The following is a 20,708-nucleotide window of genomic DNA, read 5'->3' as shown; positions in this document are numbered from 1 at the left end:
ATTATCATCATCATCATCAGTGTCATCCCAACTCTTTCCTTCTGCAATATAAGCTTTTCCTTGCTGTTTCTTCAAGAGAGCTTCATACTTTGCCTCCAACTCCAGAAAGGCTTTATCCTTCTTCACTTTCTTAGGCTTCATGCACTGAGTAGCAAAGTGGCCCAATTCATTACAATTGTAACATCTTATTTTGACCTGTCAACAGATCCAGTCTTGTAGACACCCTTGCTAGCTGAGTTATACTGAGTATTTGGTTTCCAGTTGTTAATGTTTGAAGACTTTCCCTTTTTCTTGAAAAACCTAGGCTTCTTGACTCTAATGTTAGAGAATTTCCTAGCCAAGTAAGCTATGGATTGGTCCAATTCATCTGGCTCATCCAAGGTATAAAACTCATCTTCCTCCAACTCCAAAACAACTTGCTTTTGAGGTCCTTTATTCTTTTTGCTCCACATCTTGAATTACTGGAACTTCAGGATCTTGTTCATCTTCACTTGTTTTACTGTCACTAACTACCAAGACACTGGAACCATCAACAACATGTCCATGATTTTCCTTTAATGACTTTCTTTGTAACATTTCAAGTTCATAAGTTTTCAAAATCCCATATAAAACTTCCATAGTTATTGTGCTCAAATCTCTTCCTTCTCTAATAGCCGATATTTTCTATTCAAGATGTTCAGGAAGAGCTAGCAAGAACTTTAGGTTAACCTCCTCAGCCTCATAATACTTATCACGAAGCTGAAAGTCATTTATCAATTCGTTAAACCTTTCAAAAACTTTATTAATTCCTTCTTTGGGCTTTGCCATGAATCCCTCAAACTGAGACACCAGTATCCTCCGTTGATTTGATCTAACTTCCTCTGTACCTTCACACAGAATCTCAATATTCTCCCAAATCTATTTGCAGTGTCACAGTTGACAATATTGTTGTACATGACATTATCAAGTGACTCTATCGCAATTGGTTGCAGGACATTATCCAGTGAGACTTTTTCTTTTCAGTTTCAGTGTATTTTGAAGGGTCTTTAGGGGCATAATGAGCTGGAATGACCATATCTCCATCAGTAAATTCATCAACCCTTTCCATGGGGGTGAAAGGGCCATTTTTTAGAATCTGGACATATAATGGATTGGCCATCCTTATGAACATCATCATTTTCTTTTTTCACAGTGTATAGTTGATTCTATTAAAGGCTGGTATCTTGATACTGCTTATCTTTTGTGCACTCATACTTCCAAGATCTTGATATGTTTACTTTCAGATTTTGCTCTGATACCACTTGTTAGATAATAAGTGCAACATAGGGGGTGAATGTGTTTTAGTTAATTTTAATCCTTTTTAGATTTATTTCGTTGGGTGAACAAAGAAGATAAGAAATGTAGTTATATTATGTTAGCAGAAATAAGACAACAAACACAATATTTCAAAACTCACTTAATTTTGTATTAAAATTAAGTTAGGTCTTGCTACAAATCCTGGGTTCTTTGTAAGTAAAGAACTCAACTTTTATCTTGAGATAATACAAGAACTATAAATCTGTTTGTTAATTCTAAACTAAGGACCAGTGAATGCTGTATACACTAGCAGCACGGGTTTACAAAACTTGCACTAAAATGTATTAAACTCTTTTCTAAAGCAACCTTTTTCTAATTTCCATTTCTAGCTTAACAAATCTGTGTAGAATCTTGCAGGTATGTGACCATCCTTTGTCTAGTAAATCTTGGCCCTTGATCTTGTATTCTCTTCAGCTACTTTGTAGGCTTTTCAATCTAGTTGATAGATCATTTGTTGACTGATAATCTTGAATCTTCATTTGTTTGCATTCTGTACTTGAAAGACATATCGAGATCTCCAGTTTGTTCTATAAAGAAGTGACATCTCGATAAGTATAATGACTTATCGATATCTCTGAGTTCTATATAGGTATATTTGACTTGTCGAGGTCTCTTGATATTTGCATGATAAATGACTTGTCGATATATCTGAGATCTTTACATGTAGAATTGACTTGTCGATATCTCATATATCTTTTTATATATTTTGACTTGTCGATATCTCTGAGATCTCTAATGATTATTTGACTTGTCGATATCTCCAATCTTCACATCTTCGATTTGACTTGTCGATATCTCTGACTTCTCTACATGCAGAAATGACTTGTCGATATCTCCAGCCTTCATATCTTCATTTGACTTGTCCATATCTTTGAGACTTCTCTATAAGCCATTTGGACTTCTCGATAAGTCATTTTGGAGTTTTCGAATGACTTCTCTATATTCCTTGATCTGTGACTTGTCGATATCTTGACTTTAAAACATTTTACATAAATCGGATTTATTCAACTCCAAACTTCTGTATCATTTCTCTGAGGCATGATCTAACTTGATCTTCTTCCAGAGTTTATTCCTTAGGCTTGAACTGTTTACAGAAATATACTCCAGTCTAATCTTCAAACCATTTTTACATACTCAAGTAATATAATACTAAATACAAAGTTGATTATCAACCAACTAAATCTTAGGGCTGTCAATTTGACTTAGTCTTGTTATTGTACATGCATGTCTTGCAACACAATGTACTACAAATTTGATGCATCAAATTGAAGGAAATGATGACCACATATTAGAGAGACTCTAACATATGTAGTATAAAATATTTTAGAAGTCATTATATGCTTCCCAGTAAATACGAAAAGGTAAAATTTTTAAATTTGTAGGTAAGATTAATGAAGAGTGTTGGAATAGATTTTTGTAGTTTATCTGGTGCTCTAGACACACTAGTCCTTCGCGGGATTTGATTAGATTTGGATGTAATTTGAATTGGGATACAATTTTTATTTGGTTGAGAATTGGAACAGATTGTTGACTTTGATTGGGTTATTTGGAGTTTGTATTGGTTTGATTATGGAGTTTGGTTTTGGATTTGGATTCAGTTTCGCATGCAGTTTTGGTATTATTTTCGATGGTTGCAGATTTGTTGCTTTGTTTTTTCTTGGGTTGCGGCGTCTTTGGATGATTTCTCTTTTGTTGTTGCGTTTTTGGATTTGTTTGAAAGTTTTTGGTTTGTTTGGATTCGTTACTCAGTTTTTAGATTTGTTTGGATGCTCTTGAATCTGATGTTGCATCGTTGGATTTGTTTGGTTATGTGGCTACATCTCTTGGTAGGCAAACTCCCGATTTAACATCGTGAGTTTGAGGAGGGATGTTAACATATATAATAATATTATATTATTGGATAGTTTCATTATTATAATATTTCCTTATTAGGATATTTTTCTTTATTATGTTTGGTTGTTGACTATATAAGCCCCTATTCTATTGTATTTGAGAATAAGTCATAATATAATAAAACCCTGTTTTTCTCTCTTTTCTCCGTACTTTATCAATTTGGTCAAAACATGACTTAAAAAGAAGGAATAAGAGCAAATCCGACAGCTTTTTAATTCAGTACTCAAATATAATATAAAAAATTAGTTATTGGTGAATTAAGACATTAATAAGGATATTTGTCTCCAACAATACTACTTACAACAACTCCAAGAGATTACATATTTATTATCCCGAGGTGTAATTTAAGGAATGAGGCTAAAAATGTGCTCCATGAGTCCTTATTTCACTAACATCCTTCATCCATTACTTATAAATAATTAACATACCCCTTCTTCTTATCGAGTGCTAACTTTCAATTAATAATATAATATTAGAGCACTTTCTTTCTCTCTCTATTATGCGGCGTATAAAAAGTACTTTTAATAATATAATATCAAATAAGGAACCAATATAAGTAACATTGTTGGAACCCAAAGTCCTTATCAATGTTCTAAATTACTAAAATTCAATATTTTATATTAAATATAGGGAATGAACTAGCATTCTATTGTAGTTGTTCTTAGAGCAACTTCAAGAGATTCCCTATTTGTTGTCCTTAAGGTCTAATTTAATAAATGAGGCTAAAAAATGTGCTCGAACAGAATCATATTGAGTCCTTATTTTACTAACATCCTTCCTCCATTACTTATAAATAACCAACCTTCCCGTTCTACTCAGCAAGTGCTAATTTTCATTTAATAATATAATATTAGAACACTTTCTTTCTTTATCTATTATGTAGTGTATGAAAAGTATTTTTTATAATATAATATCAAATAACCAATATAAGTAATATTGTTGGAACTCAAAATTTTTATCAATGTTCTAAATTACTAATATCCAATATTTTATATTAAATATAAGGAATTAACTAATACTCTACTTGAGTTGCTCCAATACTTGTTCCTTCTTTAATATTTTATTACTAAAAGTACATCACATCAATTAAAATTTAATATTTAAGAGAGAGAAAGAAATAGTAGTCCCCTAATATATTATAATTTAATAGTTAAAAGATCCTTAAAAAATGAGATTAGGACTTAAAAATAAGAAGTTAGAGGAATCTTTAAATTTTTAAAAAAATACTAAAAAAATTGTAACACAGATTTTATTCAAAATTCTTATAATTAAAATTAAGAGACCATATAAATAATATGGCGGACTGGCTCTAAAAAAACCGTTGGAATTACTCCTCGGCCTAGCCCCTCTCTTTTTCCTTTTAATCAATAGTTGTTACATGCTTTTATATTTTATGTTGATCACAACCTCGACCTAACATTTTTTTTCTTTTTATAAATTTAACCCGATTAATATTAAGTACACGCCTAATTCATAATTTATAGACTTAGTATTTTTTTATTAAAGTAAAACAAAATTTGAACTTATCAAAATCTTGAATTTGGGACATTATTAAAATTGTAAGGATAACATGAAAAAACTAGAATTGCGATATTATCATCCGCAAATTAACTCCTTGCTCCGCTTTTACAATTCCAATCACTGCACGTGATCAAAATTTAAAATTACGGAAATGGCTATAGATCATTTACTATCCACGTCCATATTGAAATTTTTATTTAGAAAGATAGTGAGAAAATGTTAAAAACTGTACTTTATTTTATTGTTTTACGTTTTTAGCAAAAATAATAATTTACCAAAAATATTAATTTACTAAAAATATTAATATTAATTTATGAGTTTACGAGATATTACTGTTTAAGTGTAGACTTAGCCTAACCCATTATACTCCATTAAAGATAAGCCTTACACCTGTACATACAGACAACACACACATTATTAAATAGAAAAAGGCATTGGTCTTACATTGAAGAAAAACACACTCATTGGTCAATCTTCCTACAATTCTGCAACTATTACACACACATACAGTAACCCTACTCCATCACTAGCTCACTGTCACCACCACTACTTCTAGTACTAATTTTCTTGAAAGCCTAAGAAAAAAGTTCAAAAAACTGAGAATTTTAATGAAGAAAATGAAAACAGGAAGTATAGTATGGGTGAAAAGGAGAAATGGGTCATGGTGGCCTGGTAGAATAATGGGTCTGAATGAGCTTGCTTCTTCTTCTCGTCTCAAATGTGGTTCAGCTAAGCCTGTTACACTTCTCGGCAGACACTACACCTCTGTGTAATATTACATTCTTGCCCTTTTGTTTTCTTGGGAAATATTTTAGTTTTTCAAGATTCCTTTTTTGTGATTTATTTATGTTGTTTAGATGAATTTCTTGATGTTTTATGCTAGTTTAGATTTTTAACATCTTTTTTTGTATGTGCAAAGTGTACTTAGATTGTTTATTTTTTTAAAATTGTTATGAGAATTGAGAATATACTTGTGTTGTTGTTTGTGTTTTTATTTTAGTAGAATCTTTTTAGTTTATGTTTTTTGAGCTTTTGAGAAGATGGTGTAATCACTTTTGAGTTTTAGATCTAGATTTATGATTATATGAAAATAATTTGGAACTCGAGTCATTCGGGTTTGTTTGGATGGAGATAGTCTGTTGTGTCAACCACAAATGTTTATTTTTTGTATTTGCAGCTCTTGTTTCTTTATTGTGTTTTTATGCAATATGAATGATAAAGATAATGAAGCAGGACAGCATATAGGCTGAGCATAAATTAGCCAAACCGACCGAAACCGCCAAATACAAATCCAAACCGAATTTGACGGTTTACTAACGGTTTGGTTCGGTTACGGATTGACATTTAAAAAACCGAATTTTTTCGGTTTGGTTTCGGTTTTTACCTCCAAACCGACCGATATAACCGAACCGAACCGAATATTTAAATTAAAACATTAATATACATATATTAGTAAAGTGCAATTAATAATAAAATTATAATGTTCGACATATGTGTAAACTAAAATATATAAAAGAACTAATCATAATATATTTTATTCTAACATATAAATATTTATGTATGTGTTATGTTTTCACTATTTTTATTTTTATTTAATAAAAGCATAAGAATTGGTCGCATCTTTTTCATCTTCTTGCCTTTTTTATTTTTCAAAGTCATTATTTTTATATATTCTTTTTGAATATGATTATAATAGAATATATAATTCTATAATATGATACAAAATTTCGATTCTTATTTACAAATTCAAGTTTAATTTAGTTTCTAACTTTGTTTTATAGGAAAAACGGTTTAAACCGAAACCAAACCGAACCGAACCGTTTTAAACGGATTGGTTTGGTTTGGTTTTTTCATATAACGGTTTGGTTTCGGATCGGATTTTAGGGAAACCGCTAATTTCGGTTTGGTTCGGTTTGGACCCTCCAAACCGCCCAAACCGACCGATGCTCACCCTTATTATAACTATGTTGGTATTGTGCATTTTTTAAGTGGTTTATCTTAAAGTTGGTAAAATCATGTGATTTGTAACAACTGGAAATGAGTTATTATTATCCTCTCGCTACTAATTTGAAACGATAAAAGGGAATAAGCACCTAGGCAATCATCCGTACTGGTAGATAGTAGGTATACCTGGAGATATTGCTGTGTGGTAAAACGATCCAACACGATGTAGGCTGGGAGGGTCATCATGATGGTATATTGTTTTATGTTTTGTGATATATGGACCTTATGTTTATGTTTTGCCGGTATTGATTTTGGAGTTTTTCTTATGGCATCTTTTTTTAGAGACTGGTACAACATAGAGTCAGGGCGCATAAAAGCATTTCGATGCAGTGAGTTCAGTGACTTAATTAAGGAGGCTGAGTGCTTAAAGGTTACTCGTTTTAGAGAACTTGTGAAGTATGCACGCAGAACAGATGCTATACTCCATGCTCTTGAACTTGAAAAGAAAGAATCAGGAAAGAAACGCAAAACATCGGGTACTTGATCTCTATGTCTGTTACATTCCTATATTCTCCAAGTTTGAATCTCTGATTTCCCTGGAACAGTTTTGGTCTAACTTTCACCATGCATATGTTTTGTTATTTTATTTTATTTGTTAATTAAGGTGACTGTTAGTACTAAGTAGCTATAATAGTTTAACATTTTATCTACAAAAGTGGTGACGAACAGTTTGCAAATTTTAGTACCTAATGATCTTTAGTTTTGGAAAGGATTTTGAAATATATTGATACAATTATTGTAATGGTCTAAGCTATAAGTTACGAAGAACATTCAAACTCTTATTTGGAGTTTAATTATGTTATTGCAGACTGTAGAGCAGAAGCACATAAAAATGGACCAGTTTGCAGATCAAAGAGAAGCAGATGTGTATACTTGCCAGTTGGATCAAGAAAAAATTCAGAGTGCACTAGTTTTCACGCTCAATGTTTACCACGCCTGGTTCAAATGGGTGTTAACTCTATTCAATCAAATTCATCTGAAAGTAATCTATCTTCAAGATCCACCAATACTTGTTCTTTTGACAATTATACTCCTAATGGGAAGGCAGATGAAATTAGTAAACAGCTTTCAGGTTGATGATTATCATTCTGTTAGTTAAAAATTTATGATATCTATTACTGTCCTGCTTACAATCTCTATGTTGACATGGATTATTTTTATTTATCTGTGGCATGGAGTAGAGGACTAAACTCAGGTTCTTTGAATGCATCTCTTAATATTCACTTTCTGCATAGTCTATAATTTATATTAATATATTTCCCTAGTACTTTTTGTGTAATATGTTAATTGTTAGTTGTTGTACATTTATCCTTTGGTAAGAAAAATGTGCAAATTTGTACCATTTAAAGAACTAGTAAAGAGTAGGATAGTTCTTATCTCATGGATTGATATCTGCGATTGAAGCTAAACTGCTAATATGTAATATGCTTAGGTTGCTGTAATGGGTACCATGGAACTAAGAGCTGCAACAAGCATGAAGAACTTAGTGGCTTAACTCATAAAGACTGGAATGTAGATGATGTTGAGGTGCCGAAAAGGAAGATAATAGTAAAGCTAAAACATATAAACAACCAGTGCAGAGATTTACCTGATCGACAGAGGTTGATTACTTCTGGAAATGCAATTCATGATAATAGCGATCATCTTAATGTCGATGATGCTGTGAAGTGTCACACTAGAACTGGATGTTATGGGAAACAATCGAAGAAGCTGATAAGAGATATCTACTTCTCATCTCAGTTTCAAGATGCTGGCTTGGAAATTTTAGGAAGGCAGCCTAGGTCCATGTCCTCCAGGAAACTGTTAATTGATATCAATTTGTCACTTGAAACTCATTACAAAGGAGCTTCTGTTCCTTTGGTTTCTCTAATGAGTAAAGCGAATGGGAAGTCAATAATAGGGTATCCAGTCGAAGTAGAAAAATTAAAAAACAACTCCACAGAGATTCTTCTTCCTGTCAATGATGATGCTGGCAACCAAATGTTGGATAATAAAGGCACTTTATTGCTTCAATCATTTCCGAATACCAGGACTGCAGTTTGTTATCGTCCAACTGCTCAGTTGACTCGGCCAGTTCAGACAACTGCAAGGAGGACTCCTGTTTCTTATCTTCGAACTCCATCTCCTCATTCCATCAAGAAGGAATTTCAAGCTGCAAATGTTCCTGCTAAGAAAATTCATGCAAGGCTGGTGAAAAGTGAAAACAGTTATCTTCCTCGAGAGAAGCTTCTAAATCTGCCTGCTGTAGTAACTTGTGTCCCTGTGAAACTTATTTTTTCCAGGTTAGCAGCAGCAGTTGGACTTCAACCTGAAGCAGATATTCATGGTTAAAAACTTCAATACAGAAGGAAAACTAGCGAAATTACATATTTTTGAAGGGAATTAAACAATTTATTATATTCTGGTTTCTGGGGACTATCAAGGGGATTTCAAATGCTAATTGTCACAGAGATTTATTATATAGCCACCTGGTAGTGACATCTTCTGAAATAGGAATCTCTGAAATGTAAATTCAACAGTGACTTCTGTAGGTTGGTCTTTGAGTTTTGTAGGGATACCTTTCAAAATTAGGTATTGATTATTTAACAGAATTTGCAGCTATTTGGAATTTCTACAATTTCATTCACATGCATATAACTACATTATAAGGCCCAAATTTCCGGCGCATAGCTGATATGCCTCAAAACTTCTGAATAGAGAATTAGCATCAATGTTGATCTTGTTTTGCTACTCATCATGTTGGTCTCATGCTCATTCATCTAGTCCTTTTTAAGTGTAAATCCACAATTTAAACACAATTAAAATGTAGAAATGTAAAAAGGATACTATTGCGCGGCATGTATGACTGGATGTGAATTTTATAGAAGCATGAAGATAAGAAGGGAAGAATACCAGAATCACACCAAACGGTGCATCCCCTCTACCGGAATCAATCCAGCTTTCATCATGTAATGAAATAACCTTCTTTTAGTTGATTGTTCCAAGAGCAACCCCAATCTTTGCATTGTGTGTAGAAAAGAACAATCTCGATAAACTAATTCCCCATTTCTGGCATAGCTATTGGTTGACGTCTATGAAAAAGATAACTCAACGTTCCACTTGATCGAATATTTGTGTAGTCTTAATATGGAGCAACCCCACATTTTACATAGAATTACAACTATGGCGATTAACAAATTCAGCCGAGAATCTAACTACTCTCCATATTCAGGTATTCCTTCCCCAGACTTAAGTCTCCACTCTCTGAACACCTCAAAAACGCACAACCTAAGAACATAGAATCTCTCGAAGGCCTAATCAGCCACTATCACTTGGCATAGCCATTAATCATAGCGGTGCAAGAAACATCCTTAGCTCCCATTTCATCAGACACCTGTTGTGCTTATAATTCATAAACTCGATTAGCCACATACAAATGAATCAACACAATATTCCATGAAATCCATTCTAAATCCGGCATTGACACCAGTTTCCTTGTTTTTTTAAAGGTAATCTAACCAATTTCCCTAATCAATTATACTTGATCAACTCACAAGCAATTCTCACAATCAAAGCTTCCATCATTGCAGAAGGCAAAACAGGACTATAAAAGATCAGATACTCTAAAATCTAATAATCAAATATTCATAAAAAAAAAAAATTACCAAAGAGTATACAACTAAACATTACACTGCATTACATACCGCACACACACAGTAAATTTCATGCAGTTGAATATATTTACTGGAAGAGAATACTCTCAACATCCACCAGCTACCATCTGTAAACTATGATATAAATCTCCCAAATACCCCATCCTCAAAATAATTTTTTCAATTAATCATCCCAGCTGGTCAGCCACAACTAATTGGAATATATTATAGTGATAGTCCATAAATTGAAATTAGCCAAAACTAGAAGTAATAAATTCTGGTAAATTGTCCTTGCATATAGTAAATAGAATTGGATAATTTAAGTCCAAAATCATTAAGGATGATTTCTAGCACAGAAGGAAACTTAATTGTTACTATATGTTAAGCAAGGTTATCATTCTTGGTACAGATCCATACTTACAAATATAAAAGGATAAAAGTATGGGAAGTACATAGGTACACATTCTTCCTGGTCATTCTCACCCAGATTACTAACTCCACTGCAGAAGTTTGTCTCTTGCCACATGCAACAACTTGATAGCAACACTAATATCAATGCGTTTTCGTGGAGTCTCTTCGGAACATAATATCCCCACTTCAAATATTGATGCCAAGCATACCTCCCTAATAGCCCTGCTATATGATTGATTTACATTTGAGCCATCTTCTTCTTGATCTAGTACAATCCTTGGATCAACAATGTCCATCACTCTTTGCGGGAGTGCCTTCCTGACATAGTCATGAAGATCTTTGACATTGTCCATTAATATGCTGCTTTCTGTAGGCCTCTTCCCCGAAAACATTTCTAGTAAAAGAATTCCATAACTATACACATCTCCCTCTGCAGATACCTCCTCACACATTCCATACTCTGCACAAACAATGAGATTATATAACAAGCAAATAAAAACAGTTTTTAATATATGACACTCCTCTGTATAAAAGTTTTGTAGAATTCCAAAAGATTACTAAATTTTGCTTGAACATAGTAATCTTTTCAACTCAATATTTACAGCAGTACTCAATAATGATAAAAATAACAGTATGAGAAATCACCTGGTGGAATGTATCCAACAGTTCCATGCACGCCACTTAAACTCGTTTGTTCTTGATTGACATAATTTGAAGCAAAAGAAAAACTTGCCAAACCAAAATCACCAATACGAGCAACCAAATCCTCGTCAAGAAGAATGTTACTTGGCTTTATGTCAGAATGAATGATACTTTCATGACTATGATGATTGTTAGAAAATTAGGATTTTAGAGCTTAATTTAATTATGTTCTTGATGTTAATCCTAAAATCTAATGATTGGAAATTGTTCAATGATATTTGAACTTAAATTTTCATGTATGGTTTTAAGAATTTTCTTAATGAAATCCATATGAAATGAGAGTTGAAAGTAGCTTGGAAAAGCTTGGAAAAATTTGAGAATGTTTGTCCCACATTAAAATAAATAAAGGAGGTTGTGTGCTTTATATGGTATTACCCACATGAGTAGTATACAACTATTAAGGTGTGTGATGGTCCATTGTGTTGTTGTGTGCTTCACGCGCGCACACACACGCACGCGCCGCCGCCGCCAGCGACCTGGGCGAATGTCTCGGCCTCTCGTGTACGCGAGGCGACCTGGGCGAGGATTTTATTTATTTGAGAATTAATTTTAATTCGAATTTATTTATCAGTGATTGGATTATTATAAATTGTTGGGCTTAGTCTAAATACCTTGAACCTGGACAAATAATATAATCTGATCTGTAACTGATGAATAAAATCAGAACTTAAGTTCTGATATGATATCTCAGAACTTAACTTAAGTTCTGATATGATATCTCAGAACTTAACTTAAGTTCTGATATCAGAACTTAACTTAAGTTCTGATATCAGATCAGAAATTAACTTAAGTTCTGATAATAATGTGGGTGTTAATGTGAAAAACTGTTACAAATAATTTAAATTCAAAATCTGATCAGTTTTGATTTTTTTTTATTAATGAAGCAGTTTAATTCAGACATTAAGTGTGTGGACAGTTTCATTTTTCCTCTCCTATAAATAGAGGCTAAAGTGAATGTATTATATAACACACTACATTCTCTTCTCTTCTCTTCAACCTCTCTGCATTTCTCTCCCAAAAGTTCTGAAGTGCTGATATTTTCCGGCGACTGAGGTGCTGGTCGAAGTGGAGCTTTTGTTGCTGCTGTTAACATAAACTCCGAGCTGTTTTATCCTGGTGGAGATATTGTGCGCATCCCAAACACAGCAGGTAGGGGCAATATTCTCTTCAAGAGCAGCCAGGACTTCGAGCAAGGCCTGGTGACTCAGCTGTGATCATTTTTCTTGGCATTTTGTATCTGTGAACCTCTATTTCAGTCACTGTTAAAAGCTATGGTTTCGGGTACATCTTTCTTTCTCTCTTCGTTATTTCAGTTACTGATTTTGTTTACCTGCATGTTTTATTTTGTTAACTGTGGTCTTGGCCTAAACTTGCTAAATTCTTTATACACTTGCTTCTATGTTGCTATATTTGTTAGTGAGATTTACAACATTCTTGAAGAGAATAATAGTTATATAGAATTTAGCATAATGATTAACGAAAGTGAGGTTATCGTTGGTGGTGGTAGCAGTTCGAGTGCAACTGCTGGGGCCATTGATTGGACCACCTATAGTTTCCCACAGGCTGTTGAACTAACCGGTTTACCGGAGAAATTCAACGGTGGCATTGGCTTTTCTCGCTGGCAGAAAAGGATGAAGTTGTGGTTGACTATAAAGGGTCTGTGGCCGGTTGTGGAATATGAGAAACCAGAAGTGGATCAAGAGAAGGCTGACACAGTTAAGGCTTTTGCGAAGTGGGCTGAGAAGGATGGAGTGGCTAGGGCAGCAATTCTGGCGGCTCTAACAAACACTTTGTTTGATGTCTATTCTTCTGATGCCTACTCTGCAAAACTCTTATGGGAGAAGCTGGACCAGACACATAATACTGACTCACAAGGTCTAGAAAAGTATTTTGTGGCAAGTTCCTCGAGTTCAAGCTGGTGGACAATAAGTCTATGACTAAGCAGGTGCATGAATTCGAGATGATAGTGCATGCTTTGAAGGAGTCTGGAATGAATCTCCCGGAGAAGTTTAAGGTGATGAGTGTGATTGAAAAACTCCCGAAGTCTTGGGAAGAGTTCTCTCTCTCCCTGAAAAGACAGAAAGGAGAGATCACCTGGACCAACCTTATGCTGGACATCTCTGTGCAAGAACAACACAAGTCCAAACAGGGATATGTGATGCCAACTGAACACGGTACCTCGAAGGTAAACATAGCAACTGTAGGACAGAAGAGGAAGGCTTTTGCTAAGAAAGCTAATAGTAATAAACCTAAGAGTGACAAGGACAAGGCCAAGAAACCCAAGGCAAACAAACCATGCTGGTCTTGTGGGCAGGTTGGGCACTAGAGTAAGGACTGCCCTACGAAGAAAGCGAAGAAAACCGAGGTAGCGCAAGCAAATGTTGTGCTTGGAACCGCAAGTGGGCCTGTAGTGAACATGGTTGTTGGTGAGGCTACGGCTTCTGAAACCGACGTTGACCGGTATGTATCCTACAACCCTGTGATATTTTCTACCTATCTGTCAAATGAATGGTTGATAGATACTGGAGCTAATGTACATATTTGTGCTGATATTAGTTTATTTGTATCTTATCAACAGAGTCATAGCCTGACTGTGAAGATGGGGAATGCTAGTGTTGCTCAAGTACATGGAGTTGGAAACGTGGATCTGAAGTTCCCTTCAGGACGTATTCTATCTCTGACGAGAGTGCATCATGTTCCCAACATGCGTAGAAATATAATAAGTGGAAGCTGTTTAGTTTCTAGTGGTTTTGAAATTTCGTTCAAGTGTAATAAAGTAGTTCTTATTCACACTGGTACATTCTTTGGCAAGGGTTACTTGTCAAATGGTTTATTTGTTATTAATGCGGATCCCGTTTTGGGAAATTTGAATAATAATGTTATTCCTACTGTTAACTGTATTGAATCCTCAAATATATGGCATGCTAGACTAGGTCATTTAAACTTTGGTGCTCTTAAGAACATGATGAACTTAGAGTTGATTCCAAAATATACCATAGAAAAGAATTCTAAATGTCAAGTATGTGTGTCTGCTAAACAGATAAGGAAACCTTTTCATAACGTTGTTAGGGATTCAGACTTGTTAGATTTAGTACACACTGATATTTGTGAATTTGGTGGTGTGTTGACCAAGGACCAGTTTAGATACTTCATTACTTTTATAGATGATAGTAGTAGATACTGTTATGTTTATTTACTTAGACATAAGGATGAAGCACTTAGTAAATTCATTATATATAAAACTGAAGTAGAAAAACAAACTAGTAAGCTACTTAAAAGATTGAGATCTGATAGAGGTGGTGAGTATACGAGTAATGCTTTTAATGAATTTTGTGCAAACAATGGTATAGTTCATGAAGTTACTCCACCATACACACCTGAGTCTAATGGGGTTGCTGAGCGAAAGAACAGAACATTTAAAGATATGATTAATAGTATGCTTATTAACTCTGGGTTGCCTAAATACATGTGGGGAGAGGCTCTAAATACGACTTACCATATTTTGAATAGAGTCCCTCTGAAACACATGGATAAAACACCCTTGGAGTTATGGAAAGGCAGGATGACTAGTCTTAAGTATCTTCGTGTGTGGGGGTGCCTTGCTAAGGTGCTTGTTCCTGAACACAAGAGAAAGAAATTAGGTCCAAAGACTGTTGACTGTATCTTTCTGGGCTATCTTGAAACCACTACAGCTATGAGATTTTTAGTGTTAAAATCTGACATAGATGGTATAGTGGTTAATACGATAGTTGAATTTCGAGATGCGACATTCTTTGAGGATGTTTACCCTATGAAAACTGGAATACCTGAAATGATTTCTGATGAAGATCCTACTCACACATCAAGTTCTATTCCTGATCATGTGGAAAAGATGACAAATGTGGGGGCGGAACCTAGTAGTAGCTCTAGTCCTAAGGAACTAGAGGAACCAAGGAGAAGTAAGTGTGCAAAGGTAGTCAAGGATTTTGGAGGTGATTTCATCATTTACAATATCGATGATGAACCTTTAAATTTCCGGCAAGCTATGGATTCTTCTGAGTCAAGGCACTGGAAGGGCGCTGTCAAGAATGAAATTGACTCTATTGTTTCTAATGGAACATGGGAGTTGGTTGATCTCCCTCCTGGGTGTTCTACTATTGGGTGCAAATGGGTCTTTAAAAGGAAGTTGAACCCTGACGGCTCAATAGATAAGTACAAAGCTAGATTGGTAGCTAAGGGTTTTAAGCAAAAGGAAGGAATTGATTATTTTGATACATACTCACCGGTTGCAAAAATGGTAACAATCCGAATGCTTATAGCATTGGCTTCAGTCCATGGTCTTATCATCCATCAGATGGATTTAAAGACGGCTTTTCTTCATGGTGAACTTGAAGAAGAGATTTATATGGATCAGCCTGATGGATTTGTTGCATCAGGCAATGAAAGGAAAGTATGTAAGTTGATCAAGTCCATCTATGGCTTGAAACAAGCTCCCAGAGATTGGCATAAAAAGTTTGATGAAACTATATTGCCTTTCAGTTATAAGATTAATGAAAGTGATAAGTGTGTCTACACTAAAGTTAAATGTAATGAGTGTGTTATTTTGTGCCTATATGTGGATGACATTTTATTGTTTGGAACCAATATTGATATTATTAACGAGACTAAAGAATTCTTGAAAAGGCATTTTGAAATGAAGGATATGGGTGAGGCAAGTGTGATTCTTGGAATCAAACTGATTCAGTCCACTGAAGGAATAACCTTGACTCAATCTCATTATATAGAGAAATCTATACTTGAGAAATATGGTTATTCACAGTGTAGAATCGCTAGTACACCTTATGATTCGAAAGTTTCTCTTGTCAAGAATACTTCAGGAGTGCCTATGTCTCAGTTAAGGTATTCTCAGATTATTGGGAGCTTGCAGTATCTTGTACTAGACCAGATATTTCATATTCTGTGTCTAAATTGGCTAGATATACAAGCTGTCCAAATAGAACTCATTGGGATGCTCTTGATAGAGTACTTAGATATCTAAAAGGCACAATGTACCTTAGTTTACACTACAGGAGATTTCCTGGTGTGCTTGAAGGGTACAGTGATGCAAGTTGGATAGCTAAGAAGTCTGGTTCCAATGGAGTGACTGGATACGTGTTCACCTTGGCTGGTGGAGCAATATCCTGGAAGTCAAGCAGACAGACTATTGTTACTCGGTCTACTTTTGAGGCTGAGTTGTGTGCACTTGATGCCACAGGGACGGAGGCTGAATGGTTACATGGACTTATGTCTGCAATACCTGTAGTAAGCAGACCGCTTCCTGCTATTGCTATTCACTGTGATAGTCGAACAACTATCAACAAGATTAGCAGTAAAAAGCATAATGCTAAAACTAAGAGACACATCCAAGTTAGACTCAAGTCTATAAGGGGTTTAGTGACTGATAGGATCATAGCTATAGAGTTCATATGAACTCAGAATAATATAGCTGATCCTCTTACTAAAGGACTGGAATCTGCAGTGGTCCTTAAGTCAAGGTTGGGGATGGGACTGTCAACCCATCATAATTCATCAACAGTGGGAACCCAATACACATGAGAGGAGATCCCTCGAAGTGTATTCAATGGGTAATAACAAGCTGTAAGGATGAGTTGGTAGTACCTTTGCTACATAGATGATACTATAGTATCTGAGTCTATCCCCTGTAAACCTAGAAGGTACTGACACTGCCAGAAAAGCAAGAGTGGTAAAACTCTGAATGGGATCTAGTCATTTGATGAGATAGAGGCAGTATATCTCTGGAGATGCCCAGCTAAGCGAATGTAATTGTGTGGTCGCAATTAGAGGATAGGGTTAATCCTTGAAGCATTCGATGAACAGGATCGAGACATGACCATTAATGTCTCAAAGCCGTAGATTGGCACCATAACCTTTGACTTGTCATCGTCTATGGAATATGGTTATACTAAACGGATTAAGATTCAAGGTGAAACATTCCATCTGAGTCCGATAGCCATTGAAGTAGAGGAATTAGGAGGGTTCAAACCCGGAAGGGTACCGACTCTGAAAAAACAAGTCATGATGGGAAATTGATCGCATTTCTGTATGGATTTGTGGGGGATTGTTAGAAAATTAGGATTTTAGAGCTTAATTTAATTATGTTCTTGATGTTAATCCTAAAATCTAATGATTGGAAATTGTTCAATGATATTTGAACTTAAATTTTCATGTATGGTTTTAAGAATTTTCTTAATGAAATCCATATGAAATGAGAGTTGAAAGTAGCTTGGAAAAGCTTGGAAAAATTTGAGAATGTTTGTCCCACATTGAAATAAATAAAGGAGGTTGTGTGCTTTATATGGTATTACCCACATGAGTAGTATACAACTACTAAGGTGTGTGATGGTCCATTGTGTTGTTGTGTGCTTCACGCGCGCACACACACGCACGCGCCGCCGCCACGCCACGCACCGCACCGCACCGGACCGGGTCGGGTCGAAGGGCGATTTGGGCGAATGTCTCGGCGTCTCGCGTACGCGAGGCGACCTGGGCGAGGATTTTATTTATTTGAGAATTAATTTTAATTCGAATTTATTTATCAGTGATTGGATTATTATAAATTGTTGGGCTTAGTCTAAATACCTTGAACCTGGACAAATAATATAATCTGATCTGTAACTGATGAATAAAATCAGAACTTAAGTTCTGATATGATATCTCAGAACTTAACTTAAGTTCTGATAATAATGTGGGTGTTAATGTGAAAAGCTGTTACAAATAATTTAAATTCAAAATCTGATCAGTTTTGATTTTTTTTTATTAATGAAGTAGTTTAATTCAGACATTAAGTGTGTGGACAGTTTCATTTTTCCTCTCTTATAAATAGAGGCTAAAGTGAATGTATTATATAACACACTACATTCTCTTCTCTTCTCTTTAACCTCTCTGCATTTCTCTCCCAAAAGTCCTGAAGTACTGATATTTTCCGGCGACTGAGGTGCTGGTCGAAGTGGAGCTTTTGTTGCTGCTGTTAACATAAACTCCGAGCTGTTTTATCCTGGTGGAGATATTGTGCGCATCCCAAACGCAGCAGGTAGGGGCAATATTCTCTTCAAGAGCAGTCAGGACTTCGAGCAAGGCCTGGTGACTCAGCTGTGATCATTTTTCTTGGCATTTTATATCTGTGAACCTTTATTTCAGTCACTGTTAAAAGCTATGGTTTCGGGTACATCTTTCTTTCTCTCTTCGTTATTTCAGTTACTGATTTTGTTTACCTGCATGTTTTGTTTTGTTAACTGTGGTCTTGGCCTAAACTTGCTAAATTCTTTATACACTTGCTTCTATGTTGCTATATTTGTTAGTGAGATTTACAACAGTAGATAATCGACTCCCACTGCAACATCAATGGCAATATTTAGTCTTTCGCGTAGAGTTAAATTTCTTTCACTTCCATGATGATGATGACTTGGATGCAACCAGCTGTCCAAACTCCCGTTAGTCATGAATTCAAAAACCAATGTCTTGAAGTCATTTCCCTTATAATCAATGCTAGTGCATGATGTGATGATCTTGATAAGATTCCGATCTTGATAAGATTCCGATGACGAATGTTACTCAACGTTTCACACTCTGCCAAAAAACTCTTGCTGGCTCCATGTACTTCAACATTTAGTACCTTCACAGCAACTGGATGTTCCATCGATTCGAGAACTGCTTTATAAACAGAACCATATCTTCCTTTTTCGATCAAATTTTCGGGAGAAAACTCATTTGTGGTGAGTAAAAGGTCTTGGTATAAAAGTTTGGGATGTTGCTCCTTTAAAACTGGAATGACGTCATTCAACTTTTTGGAATTTCGACGTCGATAGAAAATCAAAGCAAGACATGCTAACAAAATTCCAAGAGGTACAAGAACTAATATGAGTATTATTCTAAGGGAAAATGGTTTTCTCTTATTCCTCGAGAATTTTACAGGACAAGCAGGCAAATGCAACGTTTGAATACCTCCGCAAAGCTCCAAATTTCCAATGATCGAAAAAGCACTAACATTTGAAAAGAGACCCTTTTTTGACACTTGTCCGCCAAGCTTATTGTGTGAGAGGTTGAGAAATACCATTTGAAAACCATCAAAAAAGCTCGGAATACTCCCAGTGATAGTGTTGTTTGAAAGATCGAGGACAAGACTTTTCAAAACTTTAAAAGAAGATGGAATTGTACCTTGAAAACGATTACCGGCCATACGTAGCTCCTTTAACATCAGACATCCACCCAGAGTAGCCGGTAATTCACCTACTAGTTTGTTGTTTGAAACATCTAGTCCAACCAATTGTTTCAAACTTCCGATTTGAGAAGGTAACGATCCTGTGAAATGATTTCCGGAAAAATCAAGGAAAATACAATGGGCAGAAAACACAATTTCATCAGGTATTACACCAATAAGCCTGTTGTTAGCAAGGTATAAATGCTCTAAAGTTGAGATGTTGAACAATTGAGTAGGTATGCTTCCATTTAGCATATTATCTTTTAAACGGATTTCTACTAATTGAGTAATGTTGCTAATGGAAGTGGGAATTACTCTTGAAATGTTGTTATTATCCAAATATAGTCCGTTCAACATAGATAGCTTTCCAATAGATTCTGGAATGGCCCCCTTTAACAAGTTGTCATACAATGAAAGCACTGTCATGTTCGCAAATTTTCCAATTTCACGAGGTATGCTTCCGTATATGTGGTTTCCATGCAGAAACAGCCGCTCCATGGAAGTGGAGAGATTTACAATTGAATTCTGGAGCTCCCCACGTAAACTACTCTTGTGTAATGCCAAATCCTTTAGACGGGTACAATTGGCCAAAGAACTAAAGAAGCTCAAGTCATTGGGCGGCATATTATCTCCAAGTGGATTCTGACCCAACTTTAGCGATTCAATATTAAAAAGGCTACCCAAATTATTTGGTATATGCCCTGTAATATTGTTTTCCTGCATATCAAGTTTAACTAAATTGGATGCATTAACTATTGATGCTGGGAGAGGGCCCGAAAATTTGTTTGCGCCAATAAGGAACTTTTGCAGCTTCGGAAGGGTAAAACCCAAATCTGTGGGAAGTGTTCCTTCTAGCTCATTCTTGTCAAGACCAACAATAGAGAGGAATGAATTGTTGTAAAGTTGTAGGGGAACCATACTAGACAATCTGTTTATCGACAATTCAAGAAGCTCTAACTTTGCAAGTTGGGAGA

At 35.3% G+C, this 20,708-nt stretch overlaps 2 protein-coding genes across 3 annotated transcripts; one reads left to right on the top strand and one right to left on the bottom strand.

Annotated features, from left to right (window-relative positions):
- Positions 1–5,193: 5,193 nt before the first annotated feature.
- LOC141671931 (uncharacterized) lies at positions 5,194–9,352 on the top strand. 2 transcript variants are annotated; one of them, XM_074478381.1, is made up of 4 exons: positions 5,194–5,518; positions 7,036–7,229; positions 7,562–7,735; positions 8,186–9,352. In XM_074478381.1, exons 1-4 carry the CDS (start codon positions 5,358–5,360, stop codon positions 9,082–9,084), a joined length of 1,428 nt encoding a protein of 475 aa, XP_074334482.1. In that variant the 5' UTR covers positions 5,194–5,357; the 3' UTR covers positions 9,085–9,352. The 2 variants fall into 2 exon arrangements, with proteins under 2 accessions (XP_074334482.1, XP_074334481.1); XM_074478380.1 differs by having other exon boundaries at positions 7,562–7,825.
- A 1,431-nt stretch (positions 9,353–10,783) lies between these two features.
- Positions 10,784–11,618, bottom strand: LOC141670965 (putative LRR receptor-like serine/threonine-protein kinase At3g47570). The gene is made up of 2 exons (XM_074477027.1): positions 11,442–11,618; positions 10,784–11,256 (listed from the first exon to the last, which is right to left on the bottom strand). Exon 2 carries the CDS (start codon positions 11,246–11,248, stop codon positions 10,877–10,879), a length of 372 nt encoding a protein of 123 aa, XP_074333128.1. The 5' UTR covers positions 11,249–11,256; positions 11,442–11,618; the 3' UTR covers positions 10,784–10,876.
- Positions 11,619–20,708: the final 9,090 nt, after the last annotated feature.

The sequence above is a fragment of the Apium graveolens genome, chromosome 7, assembly GCF_009905375.1.
Source record: "Apium graveolens cultivar Ventura chromosome 7, ASM990537v1, whole genome shotgun sequence".
NCBI classification, from domain to species: Eukaryota; Viridiplantae; Streptophyta; class Magnoliopsida; order Apiales; family Apiaceae; genus Apium; species Apium graveolens.
This window is presented reverse-complemented; position numbering and strand designations above follow the sequence as displayed.